We start from the raw sequence: 14,187 nt of genomic DNA on the forward strand, positions 1-14,187 counted from the left end.
AATGTAGTCCTTGGGGCCCACGTGACTTATATCCAGACCTAAGCATTGTTACAGTAATATGAGGGGGTCGTACACATAAGTATTCAGATAGCAACCATAAGAATGTTGGTTGGACAGGTAGTGGCTGCATAGAGGGTGTAGGAGATCAGCAGCACTGCAATCTAGCAAAAGGATAGAAAAAAGTATTTTGTTTAAAAAAAAAAGGAACTAGCACACATTTAGCAAGGTAAATGTCATTAATTTAGGATTTACATCTACTTTAACTTCTGCATTCTCCAAGTGGCACAGGTGGGACAAATATTGAGGTTGTGTGCTGGATAGTTCATTCTGTCAACTCTTAGATCCAGCTGTTTAATTCTCTTTTTTCCTACTAGGTTTTCTATAAGGAAGCGTTGCATTGTTCATATAAACAAAGTTAACTTTGGCAGTAGAAGGTTAGCTAGAATCTGACTGGCTGCTATCACTTTTTCCCTTTTACACTTTCTTTTTTTTTTTTAATAAACCCTTATATGTGCTATGCATCTGTCAGATGATACCATTTATCTCTGTAAAATTCATAAGGCCGTTTCTAGTAAAGTTGCTCTGCTCTGTCCAGGAATAGGAAATGCACTAAATGAAGGGAAGGCTTACTTTTGCAAGTATTGTATTAGGTTTAAAGCATACACATTGTTTGTTTATTGCCAACAAAATGACAATAGATTACAGGTAATTACTGTATGCATACAGTATGGTGGAGGTATAAGATGAGTGAATAATGGGAGAAGTGAGAAGAGGAAATGGAGAAGAGGAAATGGGGAGAGAAGAAAACAAAAAAAGGGGGGATGATAAGTCACCGGATGTTTTGATGGATAATAATGAGGCTTAATGATGTAAGAGTATGTTATCCAAGGTTGTAAAACCATTAAAAGTTTTCCATGAGCCTCATTTAAAATTGCAGTTAATTTATCCTATACCATCTATTCAGCTTTTAATAGTTATAAATGTTATATTTGCAATACCTAACACCTTTCCAGGAAACAAACTCTAGCTTTCATAAATTGTATATGTGTTTGTGTTTTCTCTACACAGAAGAAGATGTCTAGAAGGGGCCTATGAAAAAAAGGGTCATTAAAATGTTTCGTGTCATAGCAACCAGTCCGATTCTAGCTTTCCAGGCCAAGTTAGAAAATCAGATTTTAGACTTGGTCACCAATATGTCTTGCTGAACCCTTGGCCTCACTCCTTAGTCATTAAGTCAGACCTTCTGACCTTTTACACTTGTTCTGGGTCTGAAACTCACTATATATCATAGTCACGGAGCTAGCAACATCTTAAAGTCGACCTTGCATGATAGTGCTAGGTCCGCTATCTGGAAGGAGTCCCCCACCATGATTAAAAAACGCTCCGTGAAAGGCATAAACAATATTGAAAAAAAAAATGTATAAAATACTTCCGCCTTTAGAGAGCTAGCCTAGGCAGGGGTGCTATCACTGGGCCTTCTCATTGGATTTTATCTTACATCCAGCTTCAGCAGGCTAGCCAAGGCAAGGGTGATGTCACTGGGCCTTCTTATGGGATCCTGGAAAAGCTGAGGACCCTTAATCACCTGCGAATGTGTGCATACATAATACCTGAGTTTTTTGTGTTTTTTTTTTTTGGTGAGTTTTGGGTTTCCCAATGCTTAAGCCTGTGATGTCACCTTTGCATACAGAAATCATCACACAAAAGCTTTTATTTGTTTTGGTTTTTTCTTTTTGCTGAGCGTTTTTAAATCAGGGTGGTGGCTAACTAGATAAGTGGATGTTGTGTTTTCATGCAAGGTCAACAATTAGAAAGTTGTCAATGACACCACATATAATTCTATTGTGACAGGTTCTTTAACATATAGAGAGATGCAAAAGACTGGAATGAAGTTGGTTGCAGTTTACGGCCCTTTAATTTCTTTCTTCCATTGTTTACTACAGAGCTAACTGTAATAATTTGTTAGGTGTAGTAAAGTAGATGGTATGACATGTGTCTTAGTGTCACACATATTCTTATTATTAAGTTATTTTGTAAAATTATCTCCCCATTTATATTGATTTAATTGTGACAATTGCACAGACCTTAGATATTACAAACTTGCAAATACAAAGCCTTAGCGTTTGGGTTCGGAACCTATAGTCTTCCTCAATTACCACATTTGCTTATTTGTATGTGTGTTGTGCTTCATTGTGATATTACTGTTTGAAGTATGTCTGTTTCTTTTTTATGTTTAGCCTGTGTCTTTGCTCAGCTGTTGATTGTGATCTGTAACATCACCTCCATATTACTGTGCCTTTTGTATGGAGCACACACTCTCCACTTGCATATTGTCACTTTCTGCCTGCTTCTTGTGGTTTTGCTGCACTCATCAGTCACTTCTCTTTCCTCTCCGGTCCCTTTTCTCCCCGATCTCTCCTGTCTTTCTGTCTTCTTTTTTTAAAGCCATGAGGAGCCGATCCATTGGGGACAGTGCCCTGCCATCAGCCTCTATCCGCAGCGCTAAAAGTGCACCTGTCCTGATTCATCCCTCCAAACCCCTTCTGCCTGATATTGTTCTCACTCTGCTTTCCGATGAGCTGTCAGGTAGTGGCATCTCTGTCTGCGCACATACTCACTGTCTGCAGCCCCTTTAACCACACTGAATACAGATGACCGTTGAAATTACCTCTCTAACTTCTCACTGCTGTGCACGTTCCCTTATTACTTATTCTATTGGCTTTAGCTCAGAGATCCTCAGTTGTACAAAAATATTTCTAATAGATAGTCTTTGGTTGTGGTTCAGATGTCTCTAAACAGCTCTTACACTCTTTAAATCTCTCTGGACGTACATACTTTGACAACATGTATTCTCTTTTGCATGGATGACAAAACAAAAATGAGCAGTTGAAAATGGATGGATCAAAATAGATAATGTCTTAATTTTGTCCATCCTGGCAGCCATCCATCGTGTATGTCCCACTTTCCCCTCATTCATTCCTATACTTTTGTTTTAAAAATGGAAATAGAGAGATAGAGAGAGACAAAAGAAGTTATTGTGTTGAAATAAAGAGGCAACAGTTTGCCCAAAGCACATGTTTAGCAGACATTTATCGCAAGACTCTCTGCTTTTTCTATAGTAATAGCTGTTAATGGTCTGTTAAAGTTATCCTGGCACAAACATGGGCTATTTGAACTTACATATGATGACAAATCCATTTATAGGGTTTACCTTTAGTGAAAACCACCCCTTAAACCCCTGGTAGGTCCGGAGAGAGTAAAACTGTATATAAATCTATATATGTATATATTTATCAAAAGGTTTATCTTGGCCCACCCCAACCACTTTCTGAGCCCCTGTTTTGGTTAATATTGCTGCCTATAATATTAAAGAACCAACACAGGAAGGCAAGGTTGGAAAAGGGCTGATAAGGGATAACTTCTTTTGGTGACTGAGGTAGTAAGGTTCTCTGCTGGGAAAATCATTGAACTTTATTACTAAATTTATGTGAAATAAGACATCTGAACTACAGCTTAACCAGCTTTTTGCAGTTATGTTGCATTATGATTTTATATTTTGGTTTCTATAAAGAGTTATTCTTATTTTTGAGTTAACCATGCCTGGGAATGTCTGACCTAATAGCATTCTGCACTATTTATAATGTTGTGTAGGCACTAATATCAGTGCTAGGGAATTGCTTATTGCTTGATGTTTGTTTTGTTGAGCGTAACTTTTTTTATTCTAGCATTTACAAATGGAGTTCTGACTACTGTATCATTTTTTGTTCTTTCTCACTGATTTGCATTGGTTTCTCCTGACTGAAAATACGTAGTCTAGTCTTATTACCATTTTTCTAATTCCCCAATCTTTTTGCCCATTTGATGTCTTATCCCATATTGATAGGTGTCAGAACTTTGCCCTGCTATTCTTTCTTTTGGCTGAAAGTTCAAAGTAAATTTAGCTGGTGGTGGACACATGAACACATTCAGCATGGACAAATGTTTGTTAGGTCAATAAAAAGGTTTGGGGTGGAGGAGATTGGTGGTAGCACACAATACTGGGGCTATTTATAGGAAGGGATCCTAATAATCAGATTTGCTTGGACCATCTCCCCAGAGAGCCATCAGCCTAAGATCATGCACAGGGCATATAGGCATTAGATTCTTGCTGAATAGAACCTCCCTGCAACTGCAAAGCCAGGACCTCCTGCAAACTACCTAAGCTTTCATATTTGGTTCCCCATTCATGGCAGTCATTATATGTGGCTTTTATAGGCTGTGTTTCCAGTATTTGAAAATTAGTGGTTTGTGTAGTCTTATCGCTAACATAGTATATATAATACAGTACAGTCAAATGGCTATAGCTCATCTAAAAAAAATGCCCCTAGGATTCCTTTGGAATGACGTTGTAGCAAAGGTCAAAATAATTATTTGAACCCTGGTTATGTAGTGCATTATTAGCTGTAATTATTAACAAGTTATTACTTAACTGCTAATCTGTTTTGGTTCAGCCTGAAGGTAGTTTTGTGTCTCTAGAACAGTAGACAGTTAACAGCCAAAGTAAATATACTGTATAGATAAGAAAGGGTTTGGGAGAAGTGGATAAAAAAAATTTCATGTTTCCATCTAGCTGGAGCTGTTATCTGCTACTTTTAAAGTCCCTTTTTTAAGTCAGTAGGGAATTCTACCACTTGGCATGTTGTGAAGCCTGTGGTTTTCTTTAGTATAGTCTCTGCATTACATAGCAGGGTATACCCCCAGATAGGAGAACCTTGTCACATGACCGGTCATAATCATCTGATGGGGTTCCTCTTCTTGGCATTCCCCTCCCTTCTATTTATTATTTATTTAGAATTAATGGGGAGATGCCTTCTACAGAGTCCCGCAGCAAGTGAAAAAGAAAGCATGTTTGTTAACCATACAACCGGTACAGTAGAAGTGTGTCTGAGGCTCTTGTATTTTAAAAGCTGCAATGTGGCCTCAGTAAGGCCATACCACTGCTTTATAAGTTGGATTTTTTTTCCAAGCTTTAGATAAAAAAAACTTTCATGTTCCCATCTTTCCCATAGTCATATTCATGTAGGATCCCTGTATTACAAAATGTAAACATTTACATTTTGCTAAATAATGGAGCAAAAATTAAGGATGCAGTACCCGTGTAATGCCTTCTGAGATTAAACTTTCCTGCAGTAGTACTTGGTAGAGTTCACTAAAAGTTCCACTTTTGCAGTGAAAATCGAAACCTGCACCCCACTCTGTTTATGTGTTTTCTGTTCTCACAACATACCTAAAAATATATATTTTTTTACTATTTTGTACCTTTTGAGATGTTTCTTTGGAGCAGCACCAGATTTTAGGCTATTATGAGCAACAGAGAAGAAGGTTTGGGGTGGAGGAGATTGGTGGTAGCACAGAATGCTGGGGCTATTTATAAGAGGAAGGGATCCTAATAATCATATTTGTTAGGAGGACATCCTAGGGGGACATAATTCCTCTCATTAGCTTATAATACCCTGAGATTTTTAGCCCTTTCTGTCAGGATAGAATGTTCTGCCATCACAGAACAGACAGGGTTAATTAATCCCCCGCTTGCTCTTTAACGTTACATAGGAGGAAGTTACGTAGGATTTTTAAGCAAGTAAAAAGCACTTACAAAGTAGGTATGATATGTCAACGGGAACATAATGGACACGTTTCAGTTGTAATCTGAAGACAAGTTTTATGCATCAGCTTTGGCTCCATCTGCCTTCCTATGCATGCTCCTCTATTTTACAGAATCCTCTGTACTAACTAAAGACTACCTAACACTAACTCCTATCCTGATTACCCCCAGAGAAAATGAATACCGTTGGGCTAGTGGGATTTTTGTAATGTTCTGTGTAAAAAGAAGTTGAAAACAGTTTGCTCTTTTTTTTTTTTCTAGTATTACAGTCAGTGTTGAATCAACCTATTTTAGTTTAGACCTCTTTTTACACAGATGCTAAATGTTAAGCTAATGCTATTGTTTCCTTAAAAATGTGCTGTTCTTTCCCAGTTTTAAAGGACAACTCCAGCAAAATGTAATGTTTTAGTTTTGGTAATTGCACTAGTGGGCTGACTTTAACTCATACACACTCCATTTACAAAGGTTACCCAGAGTTATTTATTTTCTTTCCTCAGGAGAATTCTCATGGCACGATCATTTGGCTTTGTAACGGCTATGGCAGGTGGTTGGGAACTGGGATTGGGGAAACTTGCCTCTGGAGTTACATGCAGATATAAAAAGCCAGCATGAAATTCGGCTTACACGTAAACACAAAAAAATTAAGTTTTAGCTGGAGTTGCCTTTATTCAATGTAACACAATTGTATCCTTGGTGGATTTCTAATTCCTGTTCTCTCTTGATTGACAGAAATGGAGGATGCCCCAGTGCTTCCCCGTGCACAACGGGTAAGACATTATTCTCAGAGTGAAGAGACCCCTACGGAGACCTTTGGAGCCATTCATGAAGAAACCACAACTCTGCCTCGCAGTAGCAGCACCTCCGACATCGTGGGGCCCTTTGCAGCTGAGAGACTGAAAGGTGCAGTGCCTGTTGCAGACCGTCCCTCCCCTCAGACTTCGGATCCCTTTTGTGCTAACCCACACTGTCAGGAAGCACCCCTAACACAGGCCGATGGCAGTATTTATGATCACCTTTGCCAATTGGCTGGCTCAGCTGGATTGACAGATGCAGACATTGAGCAGGGATGGTATGAGGAGTTAGAAGGCACAGATTTTTTGCCACGTTTAAGAGCTTATTTAAAAGAGGAAGGGGTAGAAAGAAATAAGTTGATATCCATGTCTGTGGATCATAAAACAGGGCATTCTACAGAGTCAGAATTATGTGTTAAAGTGGAGGTCCATTCAGTCTTATCCGAGGGGCTTCCTTGCACACATTCCAATGTTCAACATACTGAGATTACTGCAGGATTAGAAGAACACATCCCTAAAAGAATAGGGGGGTTAAAGGTTGGTGGTAGGAGCAGGGATGTCCATGTAAGAATTCTGGCTGATGGGGAAATTATTGACAGCGATAAAACTTGCACGGAGCAATGTGACCGGAAAAGAGCTTTTTCTAGAACGCAAGCTACCGAGGAAGATGAAGCTCTTGAATTGCCATCTTCTCAATCTCACCACAGTGAACATGGGGCCAACATAAAGCATCTGTGCGAGTCTGTGACACATAAGGCTAAAGCAATGCGCCGGAAACGCAGCAGTGTTCAGGTCTCCTTCCGCCCAGGCACTGAGGCAGTGCTCTTCTGCAATTCCATGGAAAACAAAGATGCCCCTTGGAAGGCCAGGCTACGGAAGTTAAGTGGTTTAAGTTCAAACTCTTCCATTGTAGTAGATCCAGGCAAGCCTACAGCATTTGCAGCTATAGGGGCAGTGAGATTAGCATCTGGAATTAGCCAGACAGATAGTGACCAAACTGATGTAACTTATCCTCCCGCTCAAGTGCAGAAGGAAGCTGGCCGCACAAGGCCGAGGTCTAGCAGTCAAGAAAGAGCCCCTTCTCATGCTTCTTTAGGAGGCGTATATAAAACTGTTGTCCATGCTCTCTCGAAACCTAAGGCCAGCGTGTCCCTGCAGAAGCAGCACAGGACGGCAGCCGAGGCTCCACTGAAGGACCTGTACGGTCATGTTATGGGCTATTTTGGAAGGAAGGCAGCAGGTGAGATCCTTCAGCCCTGGGATGCATTCCCAGAGTACATGCAGAGACGCAACACCCGTTTGGCTTTGTATTGCAGACGAAAAAACCCCAGCTGCCAGCAATCAGGAGCTTCTTTTGGGATGACTTGCTGCTTATTCTTCACCCAATTCCTCGTTGACACCCTCTCTGGGATCTTTGCATGTTGTCTCCCTTGTGGCTGATATAACCTTTTCTCAAAGTGTTGCCCCTTACCTTTTACAGCAATTCTGCTTTCTGTACTAACCCCCTCCCTGTGAGGTGAGTGCTGCTGTTTCATAGCTAATGTGTTTTGTTTCTTGATGGCTAGGGATCACTTATGTTCAGTGTTTTGTCCTTCAGTCATTTGTTTTGTCAGCAGTAGCTTGTCAGATACAGAATGAATGTGAAGCATTTCATTCTTGTTAACAGATCACAGTTGACTCATAATCACATCGCTAAAACAGTTGTTTTATGTGTTTTTTTGTGACATGCTTTATATTCTTTGTAGCCTATGCTTTCACCTGTGTACAACTGGCTAGAATAGGAATACAAACATGGCAACAGGTTGTAAAGTTCAAAGCGTAGTGCACTGGTCCTTCAGATGCAGCCTGCAGGAGTACAGTGTAAGAGAACATGCATGGCTCAATATAAGGAGCAGTGCTGTCACAAGGGGGGTGCGACTCGCACCAGGTGACACCATCAGAGGGGGCGACACCAAAATGACCGACAATCACCCAACTTAGAAACGCCTCTGATAAGAAGATGTCTAAGGCTGTCAGCATTGCTAGCAAATACTGATCAGTGTAGTGAACATGCAAGAAATAGTGATTGTAAAGGATGAAAGTACTCCACATCAGTTGCAACAATCATCCGCTATTCTGGAAGATAGCTGCATTTAATTAAGGATTACTATCATTTCTGGAAATGGAGTGATCCTTTTTTTTTTTTCCTTTAACCACATGATGAAACATCATTACAAAATATGTTTTGTATGTGTAAGCAAATAATGATCAGGTCAGAAACACGCTTCCATTGTTTATGTAAACTTGCAGCATAGAAGTTGACAGCACTGTGTTCTTTAACTGTAATAGCATTAGAGTGGACTATCACACTTATATGAACTTGTTGGACATCCCATTCCAAAACCATGGCCATTAATATGCAGCCCTCACCCCCCCAGTTGTGGCTGTAGCGGCCTCCTTTTTCCATGAGATTTTGTAGCATGTACAGTAATTTTTGCTCATTCCACCACAAGAGCATTTGTGAGGTTATGTACTGATGTTGGATAAAAAAACCTAACTCGCAATCGGCATTCCAGTTCATCTCAAACATGTTCAATACAGTTGAAGTCAGGATTCTGTGTGAAGACCACTTAAGTCCTCCACACCAAACTTATCAAACCTTGTCTTTGTGGAGCTAATGGGGCACAGTCATGCTGGTATAGAAAATGGCCTTCCCAAAACTGTTCCCACAAGCTTGGAAGTTCACCATTGTGTAAAATGTATTTTTGGCTATTGAATTAACAGTGCCACTGGAAACTCTTGAAATCAATAATTTAGAAGGAGTTCCACATACTTTTGGCCATATAGTGTAGCTGTTTGCCTGGAGTGTAGCTTTGTACAGTATATTCAGGATGAGCTTTTCTTGTAAAAAATTTCCTTAGACTTTCTGGATTCTATTATACCATTACAGTGAGTTTCTGAAAATGCTCTGTAGAGGTTTCCAGGCTCTGGGGGAGGTGCAGTAGGCACAATTATATACCTATTGGCAGAAATGGGATAAAAACATTTTTGACAAATTTTAATCCTGTAATGTTTATAATATATATCATTGGAACATCAACTTTATATGTGGCCAGTTCTCTTTTGTAATTCAGCTATGTATTCCAGTTTAGTTATTGGATAGGATAGTTAGTCCTTTTGATTTGTAATAACTTATTACTGAAGTTTACATAAACAACAGTACAAAAGTATTCTCAGGCCATATTGTCAGCATCATCAGGCAAATCACAGACACGTGTTAGAACTGACATTGTGCCAGTTTGCTGTGTGGTTTCCATTGACATGACACTTAACTGTGAGTTTGTGCTGGCATTTGTGTTACTGTTGTATTAGAGTTTGTGTGTCTATGTGGGAATGCTGGTATCTGGGAATCGATAATCTGGTTGAAGTAATCACTGCCTGTAATCTGCTTTCCTGAGAAAATGGTCCTGAGAAAGTTTTTTCCCCCTCTCTTTACCATGCTGTGTATTTGGCCGGAATACATATATATTCAAAGTGAGGCTTCAGATTTGAACAAATGTCTCTCCTGTCAATGGACATGTGCCATGCAATTTTCACAGCTACAAAATGTTCAAGCAATAACCAGGTACTGTGTGAGTTAGTTATTGAGTAGTAGCAATGTGGCACGGGAGTGCTGCACAGTCTGAGGAATCTTGCAGGGTGTTGAAAAGTTTTTGTAGTTGGAACAGAAGCTCATTCACAAGAAATCCCTTTTTATTAAAGAGCAAGGAATGATCATTTGTACTGCTCATTTGATAGTATCGCTTGATGTGGACCTTTTTAATGGTGCATTTAAATGAGCACATTGATTATGCATATCAGAAATTTCAATGCATATTTGTCCTTGTAATATGCTTTGTTCAGACAAGAGTATTGTGGGAGTGAAAAAACAACACAAAATAATGCACCCCTGTGCTTTAGTTTGTTTTTCTTAATAGGAATGTATAGTGGGTTTTTTTATGTTTTCTTTATTTTTTTGTAATGATCAGGGCTAAAAAAATATTTTTTAAAGATATAATGAATGTATATTTTGATCAGGTGAACATGAAATATTGCACATTAATATTTTGTATTCTTGTATTCCGCTGGTAGATAGAGAGATCAGCTCTTGTTCATTTGTTTGCCAGACTATCCTTAGCTCCCCTGTTGGAAAAAAAGCCGGTTGTTTACAGAATTCTGTAGCTCAAGATACCATTACAAAGTTGCACTCAAAACTGTAACCCAGAGCAGTAAATACAAACAGAAAAAAAGCTTCCAACACACCGGATTCCGCTGGAATAGTTTATTGAAGCTTGTATCACACCACTGCTGTCCCGCTCAAGGACGTGCTCGCAGTGTCAAGCACCCAGCTCTTTCTTTTCCTGAGCCGTGGAGGAGCAGTGCTTCTTTTGTGTGTTCTCCTTGCAAAAGAGCAGTAAGTGTCCTCCTACCAGCCAGCTGTGTGGAGATTACCTACAAAGTTTTAGTGAGAGAAAGTCTAAATGTAAACAGCTTTTGGTGTTCCTTCTCTTTAGGAAACCTGTAAATAACTGTGAATCATGTGCCCAAGTGTTTGGTTATTAAGCCTTGTGTACAGATAGTCAAACATGTGAACACCAGTTTAAAAAATACATGAAATTAAAAATATAACCCAGACTCAATATATTTTACCTTTAATAGAAATGGAGAAAATTCAGTTATAGGAATACTTGACTTTTCCCTTTCCTTTTTAGCATTTGTTATATATTTTATCATTATAGCCTTTCAAGAGTTCATTGGTGGTATATGCTGTTAATGCTAATGCCACAATACATAGAAGGGTAGAAGGGCCAGGCAAAACCATATATCTAAGGACTACTTTACTCAGCAGGCTGATTCTGCAAACACAGTAACTCATTAATTGTGGTTTCCCTTGTACAAATGATGGACTGATAGATTCACATGAATTTTAAAAAGATCACATGAGCAAAGTCAGAAGACACTGCCTTTATTGTGGCTACTTAGAGTGTAAATCTATGACCGTGGAGGCATTGTGCTGTCACATCATGCTTCTTCTGGTAATTATTTGTTAAAGCCCCATAAAGCTAAACACACAAACTCATGGGAATGAAATAATATCCCCTGTAACACAATGCTTTATTAGGCTCCTTGTTGTGTAAACCTAGTGTAGGGTATCTAAACCCAAGAAGTTAGTTCAAGTGTTGATGGTTTTGGTGTTAACACTGTACAGACTTCCTTTCAAGCTGCAATGTTGTAATGGATATATTCCCCCAGCCACTTCCTCTTATAGAATTGCCTTGTAGGATTTGCCTGCAGGCATATCGTTGTCATTCTTGTTAGGGACTATAGGATTATGTGCCATCAAAATGTGATGACAACCTCAATTGCCATTACTAGCAGGGAGATGTTTAAATACGGTCAAAACTATATTATGGAATTTGTAGTTGGGAAGATGCATTGCACATGTTTTAATTTTGCTTTAATGTGTGCCCTCGGGTACCTGCACTGAAAGTTCATGACAGGCTGGTACCAAGAATAATAAGCAACTCCAGGCAAAAAGAGTTTCTAAAACCATTAAATAAAGCAAAATTGCGATGATGATTACCTAATTGAGCTTCTGTACTGGGTGAAGTTTAGGGTAGGCTAAAAGTATAACGAAAGATAACTTATCAGATTTGGAAAAAGTGGTGATCGGTTAGAGCCCCTGTTGGGTTTTTCTCGCTGCCCCGATCACCAGTGTCATGGGAATGAAAGTTGCAACAAGAGTAATAAAGAAAAAATAATCCAATAGGGACCCTTGTTTCCATGACAACTGTCTAAGAGGGGATTTCCATCACATTTGAAAGATTTCTTCTTGCCTCCTATGAGTCTAGAGGACAGGAAGTAAAGGGAAATCTCCCAAATGAGATGCAGAGAAAAAAAACTGATACATGAGGAGGTAGCTGTGTGGGGGTGAATAAAGTTAGAAAGCTAGCGCAATAATAGTGTTTTATCCATGATTTGTATTGTGCATGTGTGGTGTGTGGTTTGTATGGTCTTAACTCTTTGTATGCTGAGCCTTGTGCCACTCCATCGATTATATGTGTTGCTTGTATTACTTGCTTTTTGTAGAGATTCCGTGGGCTGCATTGGATCATATGTGATTGAAGTGATGCAGTGCCTTTGTGAAACTTTGCACTATACAAAGCATTGAGAAAATGCTATATTGGTGTGCTAGCTTTCCTACCTTTTAATAGAGCCATGGTTGTCACCCAGGCTGCTTTCTTGATCTGGACTACCAACATCTATGTTACATGGGGAGGCAGGGGAATCTGTACTTTACAAAAGATGGCTTGGCCAGAAGATAAGACTGGTTGTGTTTTTTTTTTAAAATATAATCTTTATTTTTAGTTTTTAATTTCAACAGTTTTAACAATAAAGCAAACCGTTTGACATACCGATACTGCGGTGGCATATAAATGGATAGCATTTATCAAGTATTGATATAGGTTAAGCATGTAAAACACATTCAAAACAATAGGACCATATCACCTTATAAGGCTTATCTGCGCCAATCAAAGGATTAAGTCAAAAGTAAGAATTGAAAACAAAGGGGTGCACAAAAGTGCTAGAAAAGACAAGAAAGAGAAGAACTAAGAAAAAACAAGTGGAGTGGAGTGGGAGAAAAAAGAATAATCAAAATAGGAGTAAGAAGCATGTTATTCTTAACAATAGAGGTGTGTCACTAGTAAAGCAATAAATATCCTGTAGAGGAGGAGATCTGTGGCTCGGCTCAGGGGAACCTACAGGGCAGAGGGCAGTGAGCCTCAAGAGCCGCATTGTCCATCAGTGTAGTGGATCCAAGTGGCCCATATGTTATAGAACTTTTCATGCCTGCCTTTTACATGTGGCCACCCATTCATCTGCCTCCATGATCCCATTAACCTTAGCAATCCAATCTACTTTTTTTAGAAACTGTTGTGCTTTTCCACAGAATAGGAACCAGATGCTTAGCAGCATTCAGGAGATGGGGAAGAACACATTTCTTACATTGGGTGAGTGATAGACGAGCTAAATGCAGCAGGAAAGGCCCTGGCTCATTGGGTAGGACTATGTCCAAAATTTTGTTGATTTCTACTCGGATATCTTGCCAAAAGGGACAAATACGTGGACATTCCCACAAATGTCCACAACCTCGCCAACAAACTGAATAAGTAGAGGGATACATTTTAGCTAAATAAGATGGGAACCTTTACCAACGTGATAAAAGCTTATAGTTCATCTCCTGTGATCTAGAATCTATGGATGAACCATTGGCCAGCTAAAAGATCTGGTGCTTCTGAGCATCTGTTAATGTAATTTGTAAGTCTTGTTCCTATTCCCATAGGCAGATAAGCTTGCCTGCGGGTTTGTCTGAAAGTAGATATTTGTAGAGAAAGAATATCAATCTTATTGGGGGTGCACGTTCTGTGCATAACTTCTTAAAGAAGGTGAGGGAGCTCTTCATATGTTATGCAACTGAGCGCATCTTCAAGCATCCATAGAATATCTACCGAACTGCTCCCTGAGGTCCTCCAGATGTATTAGTTGTTTATCTTTAAGGAATCTGCACCACCTCACTTCCCCATTTGAGGTCCAAGTTTTGAAAAATAATAATTGCTCTCCAGGGGGGGAACCTTAGATAACCTCCAACTGGGGATAAAGCAGATACAGGTGGTACTAAATTATACATACATTGAATGGTGTCCCATATGGAGAGAGAATGTAAGGTGGTGGGGG

At 39.5% G+C, this 14,187-nt stretch overlaps 1 protein-coding gene across 3 annotated transcripts in view; it reads left to right on the plus strand.

Moving 5' to 3' along the window:
• Positions 1 to 14,187, plus strand: part of RALGAPA1 (Ral GTPase activating protein catalytic alpha subunit 1) — a 200,366-nt gene that overhangs the window by 67,168 nt on the left and 119,011 nt on the right. For 2 of the 3 annotated variants that reach the window (XM_018554585.1, XM_018554587.1), the window contains exon 17: positions 6,371 to 6,541. In XM_018554585.1, coding sequence (XP_018410087.1) covers positions 6,371 to 6,541 — 171 coding nt within the window. Of the gene's footprint in view, positions 1 to 6,370; positions 7,673 to 14,187 lie in introns of all 3 variants that reach the window. The other variant, XM_018554588.1, reaches the window with a different exon arrangement.

This window comes from Nanorana parkeri, unplaced genomic scaffold (genome assembly GCF_000935625.1).
Source record: "Nanorana parkeri isolate BGI_ZX_2015 unplaced genomic scaffold, ASM93562v1 scaffold165, whole genome shotgun sequence".
Taxonomy (NCBI): domain Eukaryota; kingdom Metazoa; phylum Chordata; class Amphibia; order Anura; family Dicroglossidae; genus Nanorana; species Nanorana parkeri.